Source organism: Papio anubis, chromosome X (assembly GCF_008728515.1).
Source record: "Papio anubis isolate 15944 chromosome X, Panubis1.0, whole genome shotgun sequence".
Taxonomy (NCBI): Eukaryota; Metazoa; Chordata; class Mammalia; order Primates; family Cercopithecidae; genus Papio; species Papio anubis.
In genome coordinates this window covers 24,523,685-24,546,530 of record NC_044996.1, presented here as the reverse complement: position 1 = coordinate 24,546,530, position 22,846 = coordinate 24,523,685, and the positions used below count along the sequence as shown (strand labels likewise).

General features: G+C 49.3%; 1 protein-coding gene across 1 annotated transcript; it reads left to right on the top strand.

Moving 5' to 3' along the window:
• The first annotated feature begins 1,057 nt into the window (after positions 1-1,057).
• On the top strand, positions 1,058-16,321 carry SASH3 (SAM and SH3 domain containing 3). The gene is made up of 8 exons (XM_021932669.2): positions 1,058-1,313; positions 9,147-9,242; positions 9,603-9,749; positions 12,071-12,212; positions 13,458-13,606; positions 13,755-13,964; positions 14,111-14,261; positions 14,765-16,321. Exons 1-8 carry the CDS (start codon positions 1,257-1,259, stop codon positions 14,953-14,955), a joined length of 1,143 nt encoding a protein of 380 aa, XP_021788361.2. The 5' UTR covers positions 1,058-1,256; the 3' UTR covers positions 14,956-16,321.
• Positions 16,322-22,846: the final 6,525 nt, after the last annotated feature.

The window sequence follows — 22,846 nt, the reverse complement described above, 5'->3', positions numbered from 1 at the left end:
TTGTAAAAAGAAAAAAAATGTGTATAGACAGAGAGTAGATAGATGCTTAAAACAGTATAGAGGACAATGACGGGAAATTTTGAAAATTTTTTTGTTTATGTGTTTGTGAAATTGTATCACAAATACAAATTGCTTCTGTAATAGCAGAAAGTTATTAAAGTTATTAAAATCTGCCACAGATAGCTCACAAAGTGAATATACTGCATAGGTGTTTGATAAATGCCTGTTGAATAGGATACTTGCTAGAAGCGTGGAGTTGGCTCAAGTGCTTTTCAGCTGTGGCGGTGATAAATATACTCACGCTGGCTGAGGGTATTGACTGGAGGGGTGACTGCTCTAGTGATGATGGCTTTAGGTGTGCTGATGGCTGTAGGAGTGATGGCTGCAGGGCTGATGACTGCACGGATGTGATGATTTTTGTAGGAGCAATGACTGTAGGGACGATGGTTATAGGGGTGAGAGGATCATGGATGTGGTTGGTTGTAATGTCCGGAAGGGTGTCAGCTGTAAGGATGACGGCTGGAAGGGTGATAGCAGCAATGGTGATGACTGTAGAGGTGATGGCTGAGGGATGTCAACTGTAGAGGTGATTACCGTAGTGACTATGGCTATAGATGTGCTGATGGCAGCGGGGATGGCTGCAGGTCTGATGGCTGTAGGGGTGATGGCTGTATGGTGATGGCTATTGATAGGAGTGATGGTAGCAGTGGTAATGGTCACAGGGGTGATGGTAGTGGTAGTGATGGCAGTGACGACCTTGCAGATGCGAGTTGACCAGGAGCATTGATCCAACAGGCAGATGATCCAACTTCTGGTTTCTGGATTCTGGTCAGTGAGATAAAGGGCTTGGGTACGCCATATAATGTCGAGTTGATTGTCCACCTCTGGGAGGATGGAGCAGAAGGACTGATGATGATTGACATGAGACAACAAGGTAGGGACTTTCTCTGACTGTTCAACCCAAGAGCCGTCTGCATCAGAATCTCTGGAGACTGAAGCTTGGACTTCCTTCCTCCCTAGGGGCCGGCAGGGGCTGCGATTGCTGTAAGAGTAGGTCACGTGTCAGGGCTTCCTGTATGCTGCTGCCGCCGGGTGTCCATGGCCCGCACCCCCAAGCTGCCACTGCAGCAGTCAGAGTGTCAGCTGAAGGCTCGGTTCATGCCGTGTCCCCAGGCAGTACTGGCAAGGCTGAGCAAGAGGCCTCTGCATCTTGACACCTAGGAGAGCAGGGACGGAGTCTCCCAGGGTGGAGGACCATGCTGCGCCGCAAGCCCTCCAATGCCAGTGAGAAGGAGCCCACTCAGAAGAAAAAGGTGAGGAGCATTTTGGGAACTCACATCTTCCTTTGCTCTGCTTTCTCGACCCATCCCCTCCAAGACTCTTGGAAGTGGGAAGAGCCAAAGGCCATATGTTGAGTCTGTAGGTGAGGGCCACTCACCTAGAGGGCAACGGGACAGGGACCCAAAGGTTACAAGAGTAACAGAAGTACAGAAGAGATGTTTAAAATTCTGGAGCAAAAGAGTTACAGAATAGATCCTTAGAAGTCTAGAGTCATGCAATTCAACCCTAGAAGGATCGGAAAAAAGATCTAAAATTATGGGCCAGAATCTTAGACTAGAATTTGAGAATGACAAAATACAATGCTCAAGCTGAACCCTAAGCCTGTACTTAATTCTTTCCCCTCTACGCTGGTCCTGCCACCACTTCTGCCCCGGCCACGGCCTCTCAGGAGCCATCTCACTCAAAGGGCCCTGCTGGGCTGCCCAGCTTGGAGCCATGATGCTCACAGGACCGCTACCCCCTCCTCCACTTTGGCCATGGCCCAGACCCTGCCCACTTGGCTCAGCTCTGTGGTAGCTCCCAGGCCCCACCAGAGATGGAGCCAACCTGGAGATGGGGCCTGAGGCCATTCCAGTCTTGGGGGAAAAGGCGTCCGGAAGTGCAGTGGAATGCGGGGGGCATACAGGTTCTTCCTGGGTGGGGAATGAGAAATGAAGTTGAGGTGGTGAGTAGGAGTGAAGGCTGAGGAGGGGGGATTTTAAAGACCAGGAGGAAAAACAGCTGTCATGGATAGCTGAGGTGTTCATCCTCCTGGGACAGAGACTGGACTGGAAGATTCCTTGAAGACTCTGCCAGATCTAGGATTTCGTGGTTGAATTTGAAGATTTCCAGATTTCTTTGTTTGGGTTTGAGGATTTCTAGACCTAATTCTTTAATTCGATTGAAGAATTCTCCCAGACAGTCAGCAAGTATATCCTACACATCCAGTGGGATGCTAGGACAGTCCCAAAGCAGGCCTGAATTAGGTCCAAGAGGCCCAGGCTGTCCCTCGCCAGTTTTCCCTGGAGCTCAGCCCAGGTGCCCTATGGTGGATCCCCTTTGTCAGGGGAGCAGCTCAGAGATGGAAACCAAGGCAGCTGAAAGACTGAGACTCAGGGCACTGGGGTGTGCATCCTGCCCCAGCTCTCAGGTCCTGGGGTGGCTGCCACTTCCGGCTGTATTCTCCCCACCCCAGCTGCTTCTCTAAGGTTGCAGTGGTGGTGGGCGGGGGAGGGGGAAGGTTCATGAATCTTCACACGGGCTCTGTCATCCCCGTCCAAACCCTGCACAGCACTAGGCCCAGCAGGCCTGCCATTGGTTGCCACTCCTAAGCAAGCAGGGTCACTTCCCCTTGCTCTCTGACTGGTGGGGGTGGGAAACAGAGACTGCTCTATAGACACTGCTAGGCCTCAAACCACACCACAGGGGCAGTGAGCTGGAGGAAAGTGTGAGAAAGAGCTTACACTTTGACACTGGGACCCCGTGCCACATCAGGAGGACGTACCTAGGGGCACACAAAGCCAGAAGTCCCCTTTTTCTTTCCCAGCTTCAATTACCCAAATTCTGTGTTCAGCAGGCAGGTGGGTCCCTGGGATTTCCCCAGGTCTCTCCCAGGAGAAGCAAGGCCCATGGGGCTCTCTGAAGCCCATGTCCTTTAAGGGGTCCTTTTGGGGAGGGTAGTCCAGGCAAACCCCACCTCAAACTCTGCCAGAGCTGGTGCCAGCCTCCAGAGCTGGAATGAGCTTGCCTCCACACACTCTGCTAGCCCCAGACTGTGGAAATGCCACCCAAAAACCCAAGCTTCCAGAAGGTACAGAGCATCTTCCCCAGGCCCAGAGGCAGTGGACTGGCTCCATCACTGCTAGTCCCTTCCTCTCAGAGGCTGAGATGACGTGGTGGAGAGGAAAGCACAAAGGCAAGAGAGGCCTCTCTCTCCTGCCCCTGCTTCTCCTCTTGGGGCTGCCAATGGAGAATGTGCCAGACGGGGGCAAGAAAGCTGAGCTGGAATCCTACCAGGACCTTGGACAGCTCATTGACTTTCTTTGGGCCTCAGTTTCCTCGCCTCTGAAAAGGGGGATAACTCCTAATCTGCCCCCTTCAAGAGGCTGTACAGATCACCCAAAAGAATAGATGTGAGAGTACCCTGTCGCATGTGTGCACGTGCACACAAGGGGGTGCCTGCTGTAGGCATGGGTGGGGATAGGGAGACACTGCGAAGAAGAATGAGCCATGCCCCCAGTGCTGGCGCAGAGAACAGAAGACTTAATAGTACCAAGAGCCACCACAGAGTGAGGGCTCATCGGATGCCAGGTATGGTGCTGTGCATCTCTAAGTTTGTTCACTCCCCACGACAACCTGGTGAGGTAGGGGCAGATATTGTCATTATCCCTATTTGACACCTGAGGCTCACAGAGGTGAAGCAACTTGATGAAGGTCACACAGCTGGGAAGCTGCCGAGCAGGGATCCAAGCCAAGATTTGTCTGACTCCAGAGTCTTGACCCCTTCTTTCTCCACTCTCTTGTCCCCCTGTTGATCTCAAAGGCGCTGGAAGAGTCTGATGAGCATAAAAGATTCAACCTATCAGCAGGAGAGCTCCGTGGGGCAGACCCAGATAGTTGTGGAATGAGTGACCTTCCAGCCAGCAAAGTAGAGGAGGGTGCGGGCCCTCTAGAAGGGTAGGGCTAGGACACGGCTCCTCCCATGGATCATGAAGGATTGGAGAGGCCCCAGGGTTGGGAGACAGACCTCTTAGCTGCCCTTTGAAGACTTTCACTTCCTTCAAGTTTTTGCTCTGCGAGCCCTTTGATCTGATTTCACCCAAAGGCCAGTGTTGGGGTATAGGCAGTGGAGAGGGATTTTTCCTGGACTTGCTTCCCCTAAGGATGCTCCTACTCTACCACATCCCTGCTTTCTCCCTTCCTACAGCACACCTCTAGTATAACCTTCCCCCCGCCCCCACCACCCCGCCAGCATGCACTTTGTATTTTCAGTGGCTCCTCACTGCCCACAGGATACATGCCCCTGGCCTGGCTGGCAAGAGCCTTCCACAGCCTTTTCTACTCCACCACCCACCATCCCATCACCATGCGCTCAACATCTCAAACTTTCATTCTTGTTCAAACCCTTCCGAGCTCCACCTGGAGAAATCCTGCCTCCCCTGCATGGCCCAGCTCAAATGCACCTCCTCCACGAAGCCCCGCCTGAGCCCTTCCCCCTCTGCACTCCCACCTGCTTTCCTTGGAGCTCTGTTCAAAAACCACCTGCATGCCATCACCACTATTCTCAATCCACTGCTAACTTCTACACTGGTGGGGCAGAGCAACAGCATGACCTCTGAGGTAGCACGAGCACAGCAACATACTTGGGCTTTCAGAGTCACAGACTTGGGTTTGGATGCTTGCTCTTCCTGAGACCAGCTGCACCACCCTGCCTAGGGCACTTCATTTCGCATCTTGGTCTCCTCTGCTTTGAGGTGTGAATATGATGCAGAGCTGCAATGAGGCTGGAGTGAGCTGGCACACATGAAATGCTTGGCAGGATGCCGGGCATGCGGGAGGTGTTTAGACCCTCATTGCTGGATTCTCACATATACAGAGGCGGGGCCTAGAGCTCACAGGGTGCTCAGTATATGCCTGGTACCCTGAAGGAGCAGAGGGAGTGGCTCAGGAGACCACTGGGGAAAGCCAAGTTTGCTCAGGAAGTGAGGGAAGAGGTTGCTGGCTGGGGTGGTGTGGACCTCTGAGAGATTGATCAGGGCATAGTTTCTGCATGGATGTTGCCTTTTAAGCTGGAATTGAAAAATCTTTCTATAGAAGTATAATATCCATACAGAGAAGTGGATAAATCATAATTGCTCCACCGAATGAGTTTCTGTAATGTGAACATCCCCATGTAGACAGCAGTTAGATCAAGAAACAACACTCTCAGAAGTCTAGAATCTTCCCTCATGCCCCTGCCAGTTACTACACGCCCCCTTTCCCCCAGGGCAACTGCTATCCTGACTTCCAACAGCACAGGTGAGCTCTGCCAGGCTTTGAACTTACAGGGGGAACCATATCATGTATATATACTCTTTGGTGGCCGGCCCCTTTTCTCAACCATATGTTTGTGACACTCATCCATACTGTTGGGAACCTTTCTATCTCCGTCCTGGGTACTATTCTTTTGTGTGACTCTGCCACAATTAATTTATCCATTCTACAGATGATGGGCATTTGCGGGTTTTCCACTTACATTGGAAGGGGGAGAAACTACAGCTGACAGAGAGAAGGGCAGAGTATTCCGGGTGGGGAAATGCCCAGGGTAAGAGGCTGGAGGTAGGTTGTAGGAAAGAGTAAGCATAAACTGACATTCCACAAGGGACTGCTGTGTCAGACAATGTTCCAAGCACTGTATGCGTACTCGCTTATTTCATCCTCACAACAGCCAGATGAGGTCAGTGCTTTTGTCTTCATTCCACTAATGAGGAAACAGAAACCTAGAGAAGTTAAGAAACATACCCAGTTTACACAGTCAGTGGCAGAACCAAGATGGGAACACTTGCCCTGATGTGAAGTGGGCTTCAGAGAGGTTCGATAACTTGCTGGAGGTCACACATCCCAGAGTTGAACTTCTGAGAAAGCTTCCCTCATGCCCCTGCCAGTCACTACATGCCCCCTTTCTCCCACAGTAATCACTATCCTGACTTACAACAGCATAGGTGAGTTCTGCCAGGCTTTGAACTATAATTATACACGGGGAATCATATGGTGTATATATACTCTTTGGTGGCCCTACATTTCAAATGTGTTGTATATTACGTTTGAAATATACTAAATATATATTTGAAGCATACTAAATGTATATTTCAAATGTAATATGCAATACAATACATATATACTCAACAATATATATTTCAAATGTAATATACAATATAACACATATATATACAATATATATTTCAAATGTAATATATAATACAACACATATATACTCAATATATATTTAAATATATATTTCAAATGTAATATACAATACAATACATATATACTCAATAATGCATATTTCAAATGTAATATACAATACAACACATGTATACTCAACAATATATTTAGTAGATTTCAAATGTAATATACATTTGAAATGTAGCTCTTTCCAAGAGGCCCACACATTCCCCTGAGCCATGAAGTGAAAAGGGGGCCAACAGTGTATGGTACCACCTCCTCCGTCAGGCATGACTCCCAGGAAGTCCTCACCCCAAAGGGAAGCCAGCAGAAAAGCCAGCCAGGCTCAAGAATTTCAACTCAACCCTGAGTGGGGGTCACCTCTCCCTGAAAGGCGGTCAAGATATTTGGGGCTGTCCCTGAGGTTGGAGGTAGGCTTGGCAAAATGCCACCCTGGCGGGCCCTGAAACTCTATCACCCAAAGAACATGTGTTCATCCTTTCCATCTCCCTGGGCTGAGAGTGTTCAACTGGGCCCAAGACCCAGCACCATCTCTATAGTCCTTTGTGATTATCTCCTCCCGCTTTGGACTAAAACTGAGACAGAGGGACCCTCGCACAAGGGCCTGGGAGCCAAAGGCCTCTCCTCCCAGCCCCCAGACTGCAGATTAATGACAGGAAAAGGCCTTGGGAAAGAGCTGCAATTAGAGGGCAGGCAGGCGGTAAGTTTACTCTTCCCCAACAAAGCCAACTTCCGGCCCCATGCCTGCCCTCCTGCTTGCTTTCCAGCCTCACCAGTCCCTAGGGTTTCGGGGGCGACTCTTAGCCTCCTGGTCTGCAGATCAGGCTGAGGGTTAGTGGAGAGAAGGCCACAATAGGCCCCATCAGCCTATAAATAGCAGCCTATCCTGCCCTCCTTGGGCCCAGGCCAGCCCGATGCCCACCCTCTCTCCGTTCCCTCTTTTCCATACTAAGAGGAGGAAGTTATCCAGGCAGCTGCATCCTAGCCATACAAGAGGAGGAAATAAATGGAAGGTGGAGGAGAGAAGGGGAAAGAAAGGGAGAAAAAGAGAAAAGAATAGTGGAAGGGGACAACCAAGAAAGGAAGATGGAGGAGATGCAGGTGAACCAGAGTGGTCACCCTGTGGTCATGCTTCCCCCTCACACCCACCTATGGCCCCCTTTTCAGCTCCCCAGGGCAACACAGAAGAGGCTTTCTGACTGAGGCTGCAGGCACCCCACCCATCAGGCCCCAGTCGTGCTAGCGTCTGCTTGGCCTGACCACTGACCTAGTTTCTCATCAACTACCTCGCTGTGACTTTTAGGAATGTGTGACCCCTGACCCCCAATTGCTGACTTGGCTTTGGTCAAGACCCATCAAGAGTGCTAAGCTGCCACACTGCAGTCCCCAGGAGTTGGGGTCAATTATTTGTGTGTGTGTTGGTGGGGGGCAGGTGATAGTGCCCCTGCCCTGGGAGTTTGTCACTGGACACACACAACCCCTTTAGTAGGAAAGAGGATGTGAAACCTTCAACATTGTGTGGGTTTGGGGCTTCAGTTCCTCAAGCCCTTATCTCGGGTGTCTGCAGTCTATCCCACTCTATCTGTCTGGCCATCTGTGAACCCTGGTTCCTGTGTGTATCTTCTGGGCGCGACTGTTTATCTTGATATAGGCTCAGCCTTAACTTCTTGTGTCGAGGGCCTGTCCCCCTTGCCTGCCTTGTCCTGGTTTCTGGCTGCTACCTTGCATGTGCTCGCATATATATTTAAGAAAGCTCAGCCGGGCGCGGTGGCTCACACCTGCAATCCCAGCACTTTGGGAGGCCAAGGCAGGCGGATCACCTGAGGTCAGGAGTTCAAGACCAACCTGTGCAACGTGGTGAAACCCCGTCTCTACTAAAAATAAGAATAAATAAAAATAAATTAGCTGGGCATGGTGGCTCATGCCTGTAATCCCAGCTACTTGGGAGGCTGAGGCAGGAGAATTGCTTGAACCCAGGAGGCAGAGGTTGCAGTGAGCCAAGATTGCACCACTGCATTCCAGCCTGGGCAACAGAGTGAGATTCTGTCAAAAAAAAAAAAAAAAAAAAAAAAAAAAAAAAAAACCTCATATCCTGAAAACCATCTCATCAACACAAACCACAAACAATAATAGGCCATACCTAAAAGTCCAAACACTGGCAAACGTCACAGTTGCCAGCTCATCACATTAGTGGCTAAGATTAAAAGCTGAGAATAAAGAGAAAATGGTGCCTTCTACCAAATTAGCCCCAATCACGTATGTCCTAAATCTGTGGGCCCCTCCTGTGAGTAAGCCTCTACTGTGGTTTTCCAGAAAGTGTCATGCCAGGTCTTGCTGGCTTCTAGTCGGATTGTCTTGCTCTTATTAGGACACAAATTCATCAGGCTAGAGACACCAGTGTGTTTGTTCCTATCACTGTGACTGGGGACCTGGCTCAGAACACACCCAGGACATGGAGGCCAGAGCCACGGGTTTTGGGAGGGATTTGCTCAGTTACACACCAGGCGATGTGCTTGTGAATGCTGAGGTATGTCTCTAGTAGTAGATACACATTTACCCTGACTCATGTAGTCTTTAACTCCAGGATTCTGGAGACCAAACTTGAGGAATTGGTGGAATTTCAGGCTAAGTGTGAGGCCCGATTGAGGTGTGAAGCTCTTGAGGTCAGGAGCTTGGTCTGTGGCCAGGGCTGGAGTGAAGAATGGGATGAAACCAGGTAGCCCCAAGAACATCAAGGTGCTTCACCCACTAGCCTGGGGCTCTCGGGGCAATGTGGCTCTGCCAGCTCTGGGCTGTGGGTATTGCGTGATGGGGGGAGGCAAGTATGTGGGCCATCAGGCAGCCATTTAGCCCACTGATTGCAATACCCACGCTTTTTCCAGCTCTCCCTTCAGCGCTCCAGCAGCTTCAAGGATTTTGCCAAATCCAAACCCAGCTCCCCCGTGGTGAGCGAGAAGGAGTTTAATCTGGATGATAACGTGAGTTTCAGGGTGTCCTTGGGGGACCTGGCTGCAGGCCCTGGGTGGGGGAGTGGGGGTGGGAGGGAGGAAGGTGAAGAGGAGATAGAATTGTTGGGGCAAAGCCCCCTTTAACACAGAGGGTCCACCTCTCCCCACACCAAGCACTCCCCGGCATTCCTTTCAATTACAAATTAAATAGCAAACTATTTACAAATTTATAGGGCTAAGGACATGGCTGGGGCTAAGAGGGGAAGGGATGGAGGTCTCACAGTTCCACCCCCTCCAGCTTCTGCTGTGACCCCAAGACCTCTTGTGCCTCAAGTCCCGGACCCAGGCAGGACCACCAGGGTCCCTGGATCGCCTCTTTTGTTGTCACAGATTCCAGAAGATGACTCAGGTGTCCCCACCCCAGAGGATGCTGGGAAGAGTGGCAAAAAGCTGGGGAAGAAGTGGAGGGCAGTGATTTCCCGAACCATGAACAGGAAGATGGGCAAGATGATGGTGAAGGCCCTGTCAGAAGAGATGGTGAGGCCTGGGGACGCAGGGGAGGGGGAGCCCATGGGGGCCTGGGGACCGCTCTGGCAGAATGTGAGCATGACCACCTCAATAGCCACTACTCAGGCCCGAAGGCCCTATTTGATGCAAGAAGGAAGGTCACATGGGAGAGGAAACTCACTCGTAGCCACAGACAGGCAGCCAGGCACCATCTTGAGGGTGCAGGAGGCTGGCGGCGGAAGGGGTGGAGTTTGAGAAGGGATGAAAGTCTGGGCAACAGGGCTGGGTGTGGTGGCTCATGCCTATAATCCCAGCACTTTGGGAGGCTGGGGCTGATCACTTGAGGACAGGAGTTCGAGACCAACCTGGCCAACATGGCAAAACCCCATTTCTACTAAAAATACAAAAATTAGCCAGGCATGGTGGCGCATGTCTGTAATTCCAGCTACTCGGAGACTGAGGCAGGAGAATCACTTGAACCCAGGAGGCAGAGGTTACAGTAAGCCAAGATCGGGTCACTGCACTCCAGCCTGGGCAAAAAAGCAAGACTCTGTCTCAAAAAAAAAAAAAAAGAAAGAAAGAAAGAAAGAAAAGTCTGGATGTTTTCTTGGAGGAGTATGGCTCAGACAAAGGCAGCTTGAAGAAAGATGAGATGGCCTGAGGCAATCCATCCACCTCAAAGCTTTGCTTTGGAACTAGCCCCTGGGGTTGGGAAGGCCTATTTTCTCTCACAGAATCCCTATAAGAGAAAACAGATTGGGCGCGGTGGCTCACACCTGTAATCCCAGCACTTTGGGAGGCTGGCATGGGTGGATCACCTAAGGTCAGGAGTTCGAGACCAGCCTGGCCAAAATGGCAAAACCCTCGCCTCTACTAAAAATACCAAATATATATATATATATATATATATATATATATATATATATATATTAGCCAGGTGTGGTGGTGGGGGCCTGCAATCCCAGATACTCGGGAGGGTAAGGCAGGAGAATTGCTTGAACCTGGGAGGCAGAGGTTTCAGTGAGCCAAGATCACGCCATTGCACTCCAGTCTGGGTGACAATAGGAAAACTCCATCTCAAAAAAAAGAGAGAAAACAGCGAAGGTTAGCTTCAGCCCAGGGAGGAAAGTTGGCACAGACAGCTGTGGGGCAGGCATGACCCAAGTAGCTTAAATCACACAGTGGGTCTGGGGTGCCATGGCTCTAAAAGGAGCCACTGAGGCAGTGGTGTGCTGGAGTTGGCTCATAATGGGCTTAGAGCAGTTGGTCAAATTGTCAAAAATTTTGCAAGACAGTTGTTAAACACAACCATTATTAAAAATCAAATTAAAGAAACTTACAATTTGGTAAATTATATATTTTTTGAAAGGTACACTGGGTATTGTGGTGTACACCTATAATCCCAGCTACTCGGGAGGACGAGGCAAGATGATTGCTTGAGCCCAGTGAGAGTCCAGCCTGGGCAACATAGCGAGACTCTGTCTCTAAATAAATAAATAAATAGTGTTGTAAAAAAGAACAAAGGTAATACAGTAAGTCTTCAAAACTTATCACTTCCTAATTCTTGTGCTACCTTTTACTCTTATCAGTGCTGCTGAGGTTACTTGCATCCATAGCATCTTCATGGTGGAAATAGCCTCGCCCTCATTTCAGACAACACATCCAGTGATGTCAAAACGGTAGCTTGACATTGGCCGTGGCGGGGAGTGTTTACAACACAGGAATTGGCAACTCATCGGGGCCAGCTGTTAAACAGTTATCACCTCACTGAAGTGTGGTGAGGTGGGGGGAGCTCTGGAGTCTGGCCGACTTGGTTGTGGGTTCCCTTGGGACTTGAACCTGAATTCCCTTGGCCTGAGTTTACAAATGAGGCGTAAGTAACCCTTGGGCCTTACTCCTCATTTGCAAACTCAGACCAACAATACCACTTACCTTCAAGTGTCACTGTAAGGATTCAATGAAATGGCAGGCAGGCCTGGTACACAGAAGCACAGGCAAAAGTATTTTCCTCTCCAGCGCCATTGTCTGCCCAGTTGTGCGGTAGCAATGGCTGAGTCCAGGTTGTGCCACTGTGGTCTTTTCTGTATGTACATCGCCACTTGAGGCTGACAAAAGCACATCCACATGGTGCCCTGGTCGAACCTGTTTCTGCGAGGTAGCCAGGGTAAGGACTATCACTCTCATTTTCACAAAAGGGGAGACTAGAACTCAGAGAGTGCCATTCAGCCTGTAAGTGGCAGAGCTGGGGTTTGAGCCAACCCCCAGCTCTTCACCAAGCCCAGGCCCATTTCCTCAGCTTCATGCGCACCCCAGCAAGGCTCCTTAAAGCTTCCCGCCTACCCTCCCTGCAGGGAGACACTCTGGAGGAGGGCTCTGCCTCCCCGACATCTCCAGACTACAGCCTGGACAGCCCTGGCCCTGAGAAGATGGCACTGGCCTTTTCTGAGCAAGAGGAGTGTGAACTTCCGGTGCTCAGCCGCCAGGCATCAACAGGTGAGTAGGGGACGCGGGGGACACCTGCCGAATCTGGAGGAAAGGACTGGGTTACAGCCGTGCTGGTGGCACTCTGTCTGGGAAGGGGCTAACAGAAATGAATGCTTACTCTTTGCCTGCTGGGAACATTCTCAGCCCTCTTCATATTAAATCTTCTCAACAACCTCATGGAGCCAGTACTGTTATCTTTGCTTTATTGATGTGGAAACGGAATCTTAGGGAGGTTAAGTGACTTGCCCAAGGTGACCCAGTCTTGAACTCAGATGTACCATAGAGGAACTTCCACTTGCTATCCCCAGGCCCTGGAGAGGCCCACGGGCAGAGGAAGACTCTCAGTCACCCTCTTGGACCAGCCTGTCCCCACCCTTCCAAGGGGAGCTAGAGGCTACAGCTCTCTGGGCCTCTGATGCCCCAGGCTGGGGTGGGCGTATGAGGTCTCCAGCTGTGAAGAGTCAGCCTCTTGACCCTAGACCATAGTTGCTGGGCTCAGGGCATCACCTGGCATCTTCTAGAAGTCCATGGGGCAGGACAAGAGGTGCCAGCAGGGAACTCCTCCAGGCAGGGGCTTTGGGTTCTGTAGCCCCATTCAGCACTGCCTTTCTTGCCCCTCAGGTCCACTCCAAGTTTCCTGCTTTCTCTGGCTCCACAGACACTTCCCTGCCCCCCACTGAAAATCATTCAAAATGCCCACTATTCTGTCCTTCCCAGGGAGAAGGAGCCCAACTGAGTTTCTATGTGACATTGTAACTAAACATTGAGTTATTAAGCAAGGAAAGTCAAATATGAATGCAGGGGGTAACTTCCTAGGTGCAGGGAGCATTGGAGTGGGAGGCAGGGAACATGGAGTCTAATGGACTCAGTGCTGCCAATTACAAAATGAGAAGCCTTGAGCAGTTCACTTGGTCTGTGTGACCTCAGATTTCCTCGTCTGTTCACTGGGGTGTTGGCCCAGTTGGTCTCTAGAGGCTCTCCTAATTTGCCCATTCTGTGGTCAGTGAGCCATTTCTCCTCCTGTTGCCAATTCTTTTCATGTCCAAGGGCCCAGAGGTGAAGCCATGCTCCTGGTGGGTAGCCAAGGGGGTGGCTCAGAATCCCTTCTGCAGTGTAAAGCTTGCCAGAGCCCAGCTGCCTTCCCAGTGTATACCTTTGGGATTTCCAGGCAGACCCCCTGGAAGGCACCTGCTAGGCACTGTCTCAGCTGTCCTAGGACAAAGGTGAGCCTCCTCCCTGCCCCATCTCCTGCAGGCAGTGAGCTCTGCAGCCCCAGCCCAGGTTCTGGCAGCTTCGGGGAGGAACCACCTGCCCCCCAGTACACAGGGCCCTTCTGTGGCCGAGCACGAGTCCACACCGACTTCACTCCCAGCCCCTATGACCACGACTCGCTGAAACTGCAGGTAAGGTCAGCATCCGGGCTTCTCTGGAGCCTGGCAGGCTGCGCCCAAAAAGGAAGCTGGACTGAACCAGACTATGAGAGTGTCAGCGGAGGCCAAGACCCCATCTCCTCTCTCCCTTGCTCCCTTCTCCTCTCCTCTCCCCCAACAGAAAGGAGATGTGATCCAGATCATTGAAAAGCCACCTGTGGGCACGTGGCTGGGCCTACTCAATGGCAAGGTGGGCTCTTTCAAATTCATCTATGTGGATGTGCTGCCCGAGGAGGCCGTGGGGCATGCCCGACCCAGCCGCCGACAGAGCAAGGGCAAGAGGCCCAAGCCTAAGACCCTGCATGAGCTGCTGGAGCGCATCGGCCTGGAGGTTTGAGCTTGGACCTCACTAGTATCTAGTATCAGGGAGACACAATTGACCCAGGGATGGGGACCAGGAAATGACAGTTATTTGGGGAGGATCTAGGCAGGGGTGGCTGGTAAGCAGCTGTGCCGGTGGCCTGCCTCTGCCCACAGGAGCACACGTCCACCCTCCTGCTCAATGGCTACCAGACACTAGAGGACTTCAAAGAGCTGCGAGAAACACACCTCAATGAGCTGAACATCATGGACCCGCAGCACCGGGCCAAGCTGCTCACGGCCGCCGAGCTGCTGCTGGACTATGATAGTGAGTGGCTTTAGGAGCGGCCTGGCGAGGGTGTGTGCCCGCCAGCATTCCAGGGATGGGAGGCTTGCCCTGGCCCTGCCCTCTGTCCACGCTGTGCCCTAGGACCGCTCTGCAGTGGAAAGGTACTTTCCACTTTGAATTAGGATTTCAGGGAAAGTGTATGGGACAAAGGAGTTGTAGGGATGATTGGGCCCAACCCACTTTGGATCAAAGGGGACCCTTAAGGCCAAAAAACGCAAAGCCTTACTTGAGGCCTCAAAGCCGAGTAATAACAGAGCCAGGATTCAAGCCCACTGCCTGGCTCCAGCTTAGTGCTAAAGAAGTGTGAGCTCCTGGACTGCGGAGCTGGCCTGGAAACAACAACTACCGGCTTCTAAGCTGGAAGGAGTGAGGAGAGGGGCAGGGTGGTGGCAGGTGCCCAGAGGGAGAGACCGCCTATGGTGCATTTCCCAAGGTCCCTCCCCCCACCCCCATATTCTGTCTCCCTCTCTCATCCCTGGCAGCTGGCAGCGAGGAGGCAGAAGAAGGCGCCGAGAGCAGCCAGGAGCCAGTGGCACACACAGTGTCGGAACCCAAGGTGGACATCCCGCGCGACTCAGGCTGCTTTGAGGGCTCGGAGAGCGGGCGCGATGAGGCAGAGCTGGCAGGCACTGAGGAGCAGCTGCAGGGCCTCTCCCTGGCCGGGGCACCTTGAGGTGGCGGTGGCAATAACCCAAGGCTGGGCCCCAGCTGCAAAGGCTGCAGGAGTGGGCTCAGCCTCCCGTGGTGGCCCAGGCCCTGAGGACTGGCACTGAGCCTGGCCCTGCTTCCCCAGGGACACTTAGGCAGAGGCCAGGCCAGGGTCCTACAGGTTCCAGGCTCAGCTGGAGTGGTTGGGGAGTCGCCCAAGGGCACATCCCACCTGCCTGAGCCCCACCCTCCACCAGCGACTGACAGCGCAGTCCCTCTTGGCACCAACTGCTCCCCCGCCATAGCCATGGCCACAGCAAGCGGGGCACTGGGAGACCCTGCCCATGTCCCTCACCGCCAAGGCCTCCAAATCCTCCTCACCCCCACACCACCTACCCCTGTTGCACTGCTCCTGAAAAGGGGGCCAAGTCAATGTTTCAGGTCAGTCTAAAAACCCTAGGGAAGCTGGCCATTTAGAAGAACCCAAAGTGACCATGGGTAAATCCAGTTCCCCTAAATAAGGCCTGAAGAAATCCACAAGTACCATTCCCACTTTCCTTCTCCTTAGCTTTCTTAGAGATTTGGCCACTAAATCCTATGAGACTTGAACCAAGTGGCTTCCTCTTTCTAGGCTTAGGACTGGTTGGGGTTAGAATGGATGATCACCGAAGGCCTTGCCTGCTCTGACATTCTGTGACATTAAATGTCTATTCTCCTGTTACCTGTGGCCTGGGACACCAGTGGGGTTTGTCAAGGGGACCAGAGGGGCCTCAAGCTTTCAGATGAAATGGTTCCTCCTACCCACCCACTTTATTCCTCCCCATGTAACTCAGGACAAGCTGCAACTTCCCCCAGCTTAACACAATGCCCATACCTCACACGATATGCACCCTCCCCTTCCATTCCTGGCCCCCTCAAACGAGACTTCTCACAGGGCTGATTGCAGATGGTCAAACCTGGCTTCCAAGGACAGAATTGCCTCTCAGAAGCCAGTTGCAGATCTGGGTCCAGAGTTGGCCACTTGTGTGGGTTCTCACAAGCAAAGAGAGCACTAAACTTGACATTGGGGGTCCACCACTCCAACTTTGCTTTCTGAAGGTTTTGGTGTACACTGAGCCCCAGAAGGAAAGGAGAGTATCTGTGAGTGGGGGCCTCCCTTGACCCTGGTACCAAGTCTGTGCCCTGAATCCCCAGAGTAGCCCTTCCCTGGTGCCCAACTGGCCTGGGGACAAACAGCGTCCACTACATCTAGGACTGCCGGCTAAGTGGACACACTTCTTGACCTCCTACCAGGAACTTTGGTAAAAGCTAGCTTTGGGGAAGGGGTTGGGTGTAAATATGAGAGGGTGGAAGGAGACCAGCTGTTAGCAATAAACATGGGTAGAACTAAATTACTGTCTCCAGTTATCTTTTCTATGGAGAGAGGGTTGTGGGGAGGGCCAGACCGTTCTCCTTCAAGGCTGGACTCAACAAAGTGTCCCTAACTGTCTCTTCAGGTCCATCTTTCTCTTCCCTTAAATGTTCAGTGTCCTTGACTCTGCTGACTTAAAGCTCCAGTCTGAAGCCCTAGCTGGCTCTGCCCTTCCCTCTAACCAGCTCTCCTCAGAACAAGGCTCAGGTTCCCATGGCCACAGGCTTTGCTGGGGTCCAAGAGGTGCAGGGGGAATAACTATTTCCCTCATCCAATAACTGTTCATTTTCACAGGACCCTTCAAGACCTTCACCCCTGTGAAGAAGGGCCTGCACTAAGGAGCTGTCCAGAGTCTAAGAGGGGGAGATTTGGGGTCAGCATAGCCTTTCCTCCGAAGCCACCTTTTCCTGGCCCCCACCCTGTTCCCACTAAAGCAGTACCATCTCCTGGGAGGTGGGATGGAGATGAAGACCCCTAGCTTCCTTTCTGTTTCTGCCAGAATTAACTGCCTTGGGCATTGGGAAGGGGGTTACTGGAGGGAGAGCTGCCACCAGAGTGAGGACAAGGCCACTTGACTTCCAGGCCTTGTTCTCAGCTGCATTCATCCCACCGTCCTTAGTGACTCGGGGTGCCAGGAAACCGCAGGCATGATCCTCACCAAAGATGCAAGAGCCCTAACAGCCTCAAAGCCCCAAAGGTACTGAATAATTGCAGTCATCTAGGGAGCACCTCCACTTGTGCCAGAGCACTTTACATATAGAGCTACCTTCTGTGTCTCCTTCCTGTCAGGAGAAGCAGCTGGAGGCACCGGCACAGCCCAAATGAAGCATGTCCTCTCTCACTTGCTTCCTCTGTATCCCACAACCTCACCTTAGACTACCCCAGCAGGTTCTGATCAGCCCCCCAAAGGCCTCCGCAAATTCCCTCTCCTAAACCCCAAACCCTATGGCACTGTGATCTGATACATGGCACTGAGGCCCCAGCCCCCATGAGTCAGTTTCTCATTTCCTACTCACAGAGCTCCCCGCCCACGGTTGGGCCATGAGAGACCTAGGGCATTAAAACAAAGGCTAAACGAGGTTTCTTACGGGAAAAATAAGCACATCGTCTCAACAAGGTCCAACAAGGCCCTTCCCCCCTCCCAAGTCAGGAAATTCAGGATGAGGTATGAGGTTTCCCACTGGGGAAAAGAAGTGGCTCTCCCACCTCTCCTTCACAATAGAGGCTACCATAGCTTCTCACACAACATTGGCCATATTACAGATTATTCAGCCAACAACACAATCAAGTGGGAAGGAACTGCCTCCCCTCTAGACTCAGCCAAGACTCCTCCTCCAGGAAGGACCTAAATAAATGGAATTCTATAGCACTTGATATGTAGGCTTCACCTTTTCCTATAACTTCACAGTGACCAATATAGCATTTGTATACCATTGCCTCTGGGACCTACCAGGGATAGCGTCAGAAAGAGCCCAGAGCAATGGCCCTCACAAAGGGACAGCCAACTTGACTGTGGGAACTTAGCAAGGCAATTTCCTGACTTTCTGTGCTAAAGAAACCACATCATCAGTTCAACCTAAATGCGGGGGTCTGGAGAGAGACTTGAGAGCATTGAGTTTAAAACAAAAATCCAACAACCAGCCTCATATCAGCCTGACTATATATAGTCAGTCCTCTGTATGCCTAAAATGGAGAGCTTATCAGTAATATCCCAAATGGCAAATAATCCTAAAAATCATTGCTGTTTCTCAACTTACGAGGGTTGGTACTACAATTTCTCCTAAAGTTAACCCTAGCATGCAGTCAATCTTCAACAAGTATTTATTGAATGTTAAATAAATGAAAGCTTCATTTCATTCAAGTGTCATATGCAGTTATTCCAACTCTCTTATCTGTCTACACCTGCTTGACAGAGGACCAATCAGTTATGCCAGAAAGCTCTCTAGACTGGGAGCCAGTACATCTGGGTTCTGGTCTTGGCTCTAACAGTAACTCTCTATGTGACCCTGGGTAAGTTACAGTATTTAATTTAAGGGAAAAAGAGAGAGAGAGAGAGAAGCATAGACTACATGATCAATATGTTCCTTTAAGCTATGTTGTTCAACAGCATCCGTGTTTTATGACAAATAATCATCATGTCTCCTATTTGGGCAGAAAACCCCAACCCTTCTAACAAGTTGGAACAGCTAAACAACTGAAGAAGGGCAAGGGCTGGCAGAAAAGGCAGTGATAAGGCAAACAAGGGAGCATGAAGAAAGTTAAGGACTTGAAATGTCAGGGAGGTAATTCTACTCTGGGTTCCAGAGTTGTAAAGCCACTTCTAAATCAAAGGCCCCTTCATTTCCTGGCCCATGGTGAAGTATGAGCTCTAAGTTCTAATTTATTAATCAATCAATCAGAAAACCCCTTAACGCCTGAGGAAAAATAGACAAAAGATTAGGACAATTTGCAGAAGAAATACAAATGGTAATAAACATAAGGCAGAGGAGAGGTGCAGAAAGTGTTTAACTTCACTATTAATCAAGTAAATATAAACTAAATAACACTGAGATATAAGTTTACAACTATCAAATTACCATAGGTTCAGGCCAGGCACGGTGGCTCACATCTGTAATCCCAGCACTTTGGGAGGCCGAGGTGGGCAGATCACTTGAGGTCAGGAGTTGGAGACCAGCCTGGCTGACATGGCAAAACCCCATCTCCACTAAAAATATAAAAATTAGCCAGGTGTGGTGGTGCACACCTGTAGTCCCAGCTAATCAGGAGGCTAAGGCAGGAGAATCACTTGAACCCCGGAGGTGGAGAATGCAGTGAGCCAAGATCGTGCTGCTGCACTCCAGCCTGGGTGACAAAGAAGACTCTGTCTCAAAAAAGCTAAAATAAAACTTCGAAAGGTTTAAATGACATGGGTTGATTAGAGTCTTCTCTGATACACTGCTGGCAAAACAAACAGGGACAGTCTTTCAGTAAAGCAATTTGGCCATATTTATCAAGAGCCTTTAAAAGAGCATTCCCTTTGACTCAATAATCCCACTTCTAGGAATCTGTCCTAAAGAAATAATCACAGACACACCCATATTTAAGGAAGTTCATCACAGCATTATTTGTAATAATGAAAAATCAGAAACTCTTAAATGCCTGACATGTACGTGTTACAAAGTCATTAAGAAGTATTTTCAAACAACAACAAAAAAAAAGAAGTATTTTCAGCTGGGAGTAGTGGCTCACGCCTGTAATCCCAACACTTTGGGATACCAAGGCAAGCGGATTGCTTGAAGTCAGGAGTTTGAAACCAGCCTGGCAAAATGGTGAAACCCCGTCTCTACAAAAAAATTAGCCAGCTTTGGTGGCGCGTGCCTGTAGTCCCAGCTACCTGGGAGGCTGAGGCAGGAGGATTGTGTGAGCCTGGGAGGCGGATGTTGCAGTGAGCTGAAATTTGCACCACTGCACTTCAGCATGGATGACAGAGTGAAACCCTGTCTAAAAAAAAAAAAAAAAAAAAAAGTGTTTTCAATACTTTCTAATGATATGGAAAATACTAAGTTAAAAAAGCAGGTTTACGAAACTACATTTACAGTTGAATTCCAGTTATGTTTAAAAAAGCATGTGCACAGAAAAAAAGACTACCAAGAAATCCACTAAAACATTACTGGTGATTATGACATCTTGGTGATTAGGTTATGGGTGATTTTTTCAAATCTTACTATTCTGTACTTCTCCAATTTTCAAAAACGAGCTTTAAATTTTTAAAAAGCACATTAAGGGTGTGAGGGGAGGAGGATGTTTATTATCTCTCCAAGCTTTCCAAATATTAAGGGTTAGAAAGGAACCCTTGAGATAATGTAGTCCAGCGATTCTCAAAACTAGCAGCCCTAGCACTCCCTTGGTATATGTCATATTTTGCATGCATCTTTTGCCACCCTGAAATGAACTTCATAGTTAATATGACCTGCTTATGCATATAATTTCAAGAATAGTAACATAATATACTAATTAGACTAAAAAGAAGAAATAAAAAGTAATTTGTAATAGGATATGTATTTCAATATACAGATACCTAAGGCAAGACTATACTAAAGCATATAATAGAGTATGAGGTGCTTCTACCTATATGTAATATCAGTGTGAAAGCAATCTCTATAAATGAAGACTCATACAGGTATGTTATATTGGCAACTTAAATACCCATGAATGGCACTGTCATCAGTGACATGATTTTCAAAAGTTGTGAGCAACTCTTACTTAGTAAAGTTTTGAACAAAATAGAATATCCTCTTCCCCCAATGTACACAGTTGTTGCACTCCTGGAAATTCAGTGTATATATTAAAACTGTAAAAACATTTTGCGTTCATTTGTAAAATAATTAGGTCTAGCTAATTATACCAGTCTTTTCCACCTACATTAACGTATAGAACATTGAAAGTTTTACTGATGTAGATTTGCAGTTCCCATTGCCCTTTCATATTAATCTCAAACATAAAGTTTATAATGATTCTCTTTTTTTGTGAGCTGGGCTTGCATCCTTTAAAACAAACGATATTCAGAGTTGTAGCCTTTGACATTGTTTCTAAAGCCTACCACCAAGAACAGCAAGAGATTCCTAGAATGTATTCTCCAAACTGACACAAATGCTTTTTGAATTACTGGGAACATGACTCTTCTTTAGTAGCACCAAGGCACGAGAACAAATTATCATTTTTTTAAAACCATTTACTGTGCTCCCTTGGTGATTTTCCCTGGCCTGGTCCCAGCTCAGGAGTATAAAATGAACTGAGCTGGAAGAAAAGGACTAATAGGGCCAGGCCATGGGGAGAGGGAAGGGGGTTGGGTTGCTAGGTTACTACTAGAGCCAATCCAAGTGGTCCCAGAGGGGTACCAGACACAGGACAGGTCCTTCTCTCTGCCCCACTAAGTTGGGGGCCCTCTCAGAGGAAGGGGGTCAAAAGGTGGGGGAGGGAGGCCAATCACTCACACTAGGCACAAGTAAAGAAATGAGGCAGAAGCACAAAGAAACAGACAGCCCTGTATTTCTAAAACCACTCAAGGCTCCTTCATTAATTGGCTTCCCCCCAAAAGAAAGATTTCTTTATTAAGAAATACCAGAGAGTGAAAAACCCCCAACACATACACATTTGTAGGCTCACACAAAAGTGCAGAGATTTACATATTAAATTGCATTTAAGTTAGAAAATAGATTTAAAAACAAAATACTTTTTTTCTCCAACAAGGTAAAGAGATTTGGTCAGTAGGAACGGGTGCTTTACGGGTAAAGGCAGGATGGTCAGGACAGGGAGAATGGAATTTAGCTGCTATAGAATCAGAATCCACCTCTAACCCAACCTCACTCCTGGGGAAAAAAGCAAAGGAGGAGATGATGATCTCAGCTAGGGCCAGGAAGGCCTCAGAGCTGAATGGACATGAAGAAATGGCTCAACACGGCCAATTTCCACCTGCCCCCAGAGGTTTGGGATCAGTGCCAACCATCCTGGCCTGGGAAAGTAGGGTGCATAGGAAGCTTGAGGAAAAAGGAGGAAGGGGAGAGTTGGAGACAGTGTCAGCCATTGAAAAGACCAAACAATTTAAGGCCCTTTTCCCCTGGGAAGATTGATTCTTTAATCTCCCCTCTGATCAGATAGGGACAGTCCCGGCTGGTGCATGGTATGAATGGGACAGATCTTCAGGCCAACATCTTAAACACAGAAGATTTATTAAGGAAAAGAAAGAGGGCAGGGAGTATGAAAAAGCAGAAACTTAAAAAAAAAAATCATTTCACACTAGAGATAAGAGATTTCCATTTTGACCCTCCCCATCAGAAAGAGAAAGCTTCTCTGTCTGACCTAAGGGTCCTCAAGAGAACACTTGAGGTAAGGTGAGGGAGGAGAGAGATCCATCTGAGCCCGGGAGAGGAGATGGGCTGAGTACTTATTAAAATGGGGTTCATATGAGTGCCAGGTTACCTGGGAAAACCTAACAACTTACAAACTCTCCAGGTTTGGCTTTATAACTTCAAGAAAAAAAAAAAACAAAAAAAACAGAGAGAACCAGAAGAAGAAGAAGACAGGAGAGGGATCTGAGTCAGTCTCTCCCCATCTCTCTTCCAATCTCTCTCTCTCTCTCTCTCTCTCTCTCTCTCTCTCTCTCGAATGCTCAACTTAAATCCTGCTACAAGGAAAACAGGAAGACATGGAAAAAGTCTGGGAGCAGCCAAATTTCATTAATTCCAATTAACTGGGAAGTATGAGATGGGAATTGATAAGGAGTCTTGATTACACACCACCTAGAAATAAACATATACCATCACTTGTAAAAGACCACTGATCAAATATTTCCAAGGGGAGGCCCTGATGAACCTGCATTAATAACCAAGGCTCATTAGCAATTAACGGCATCCATCTGCTTCAAAACAATATCCGAATATAGAGCTTGTTCTCTTAAGTAAATATAATCCCTCTACCTTCCCGATCCTGTTCACACTATACTTCCTTGAAAGTCCTTTCTTCATAG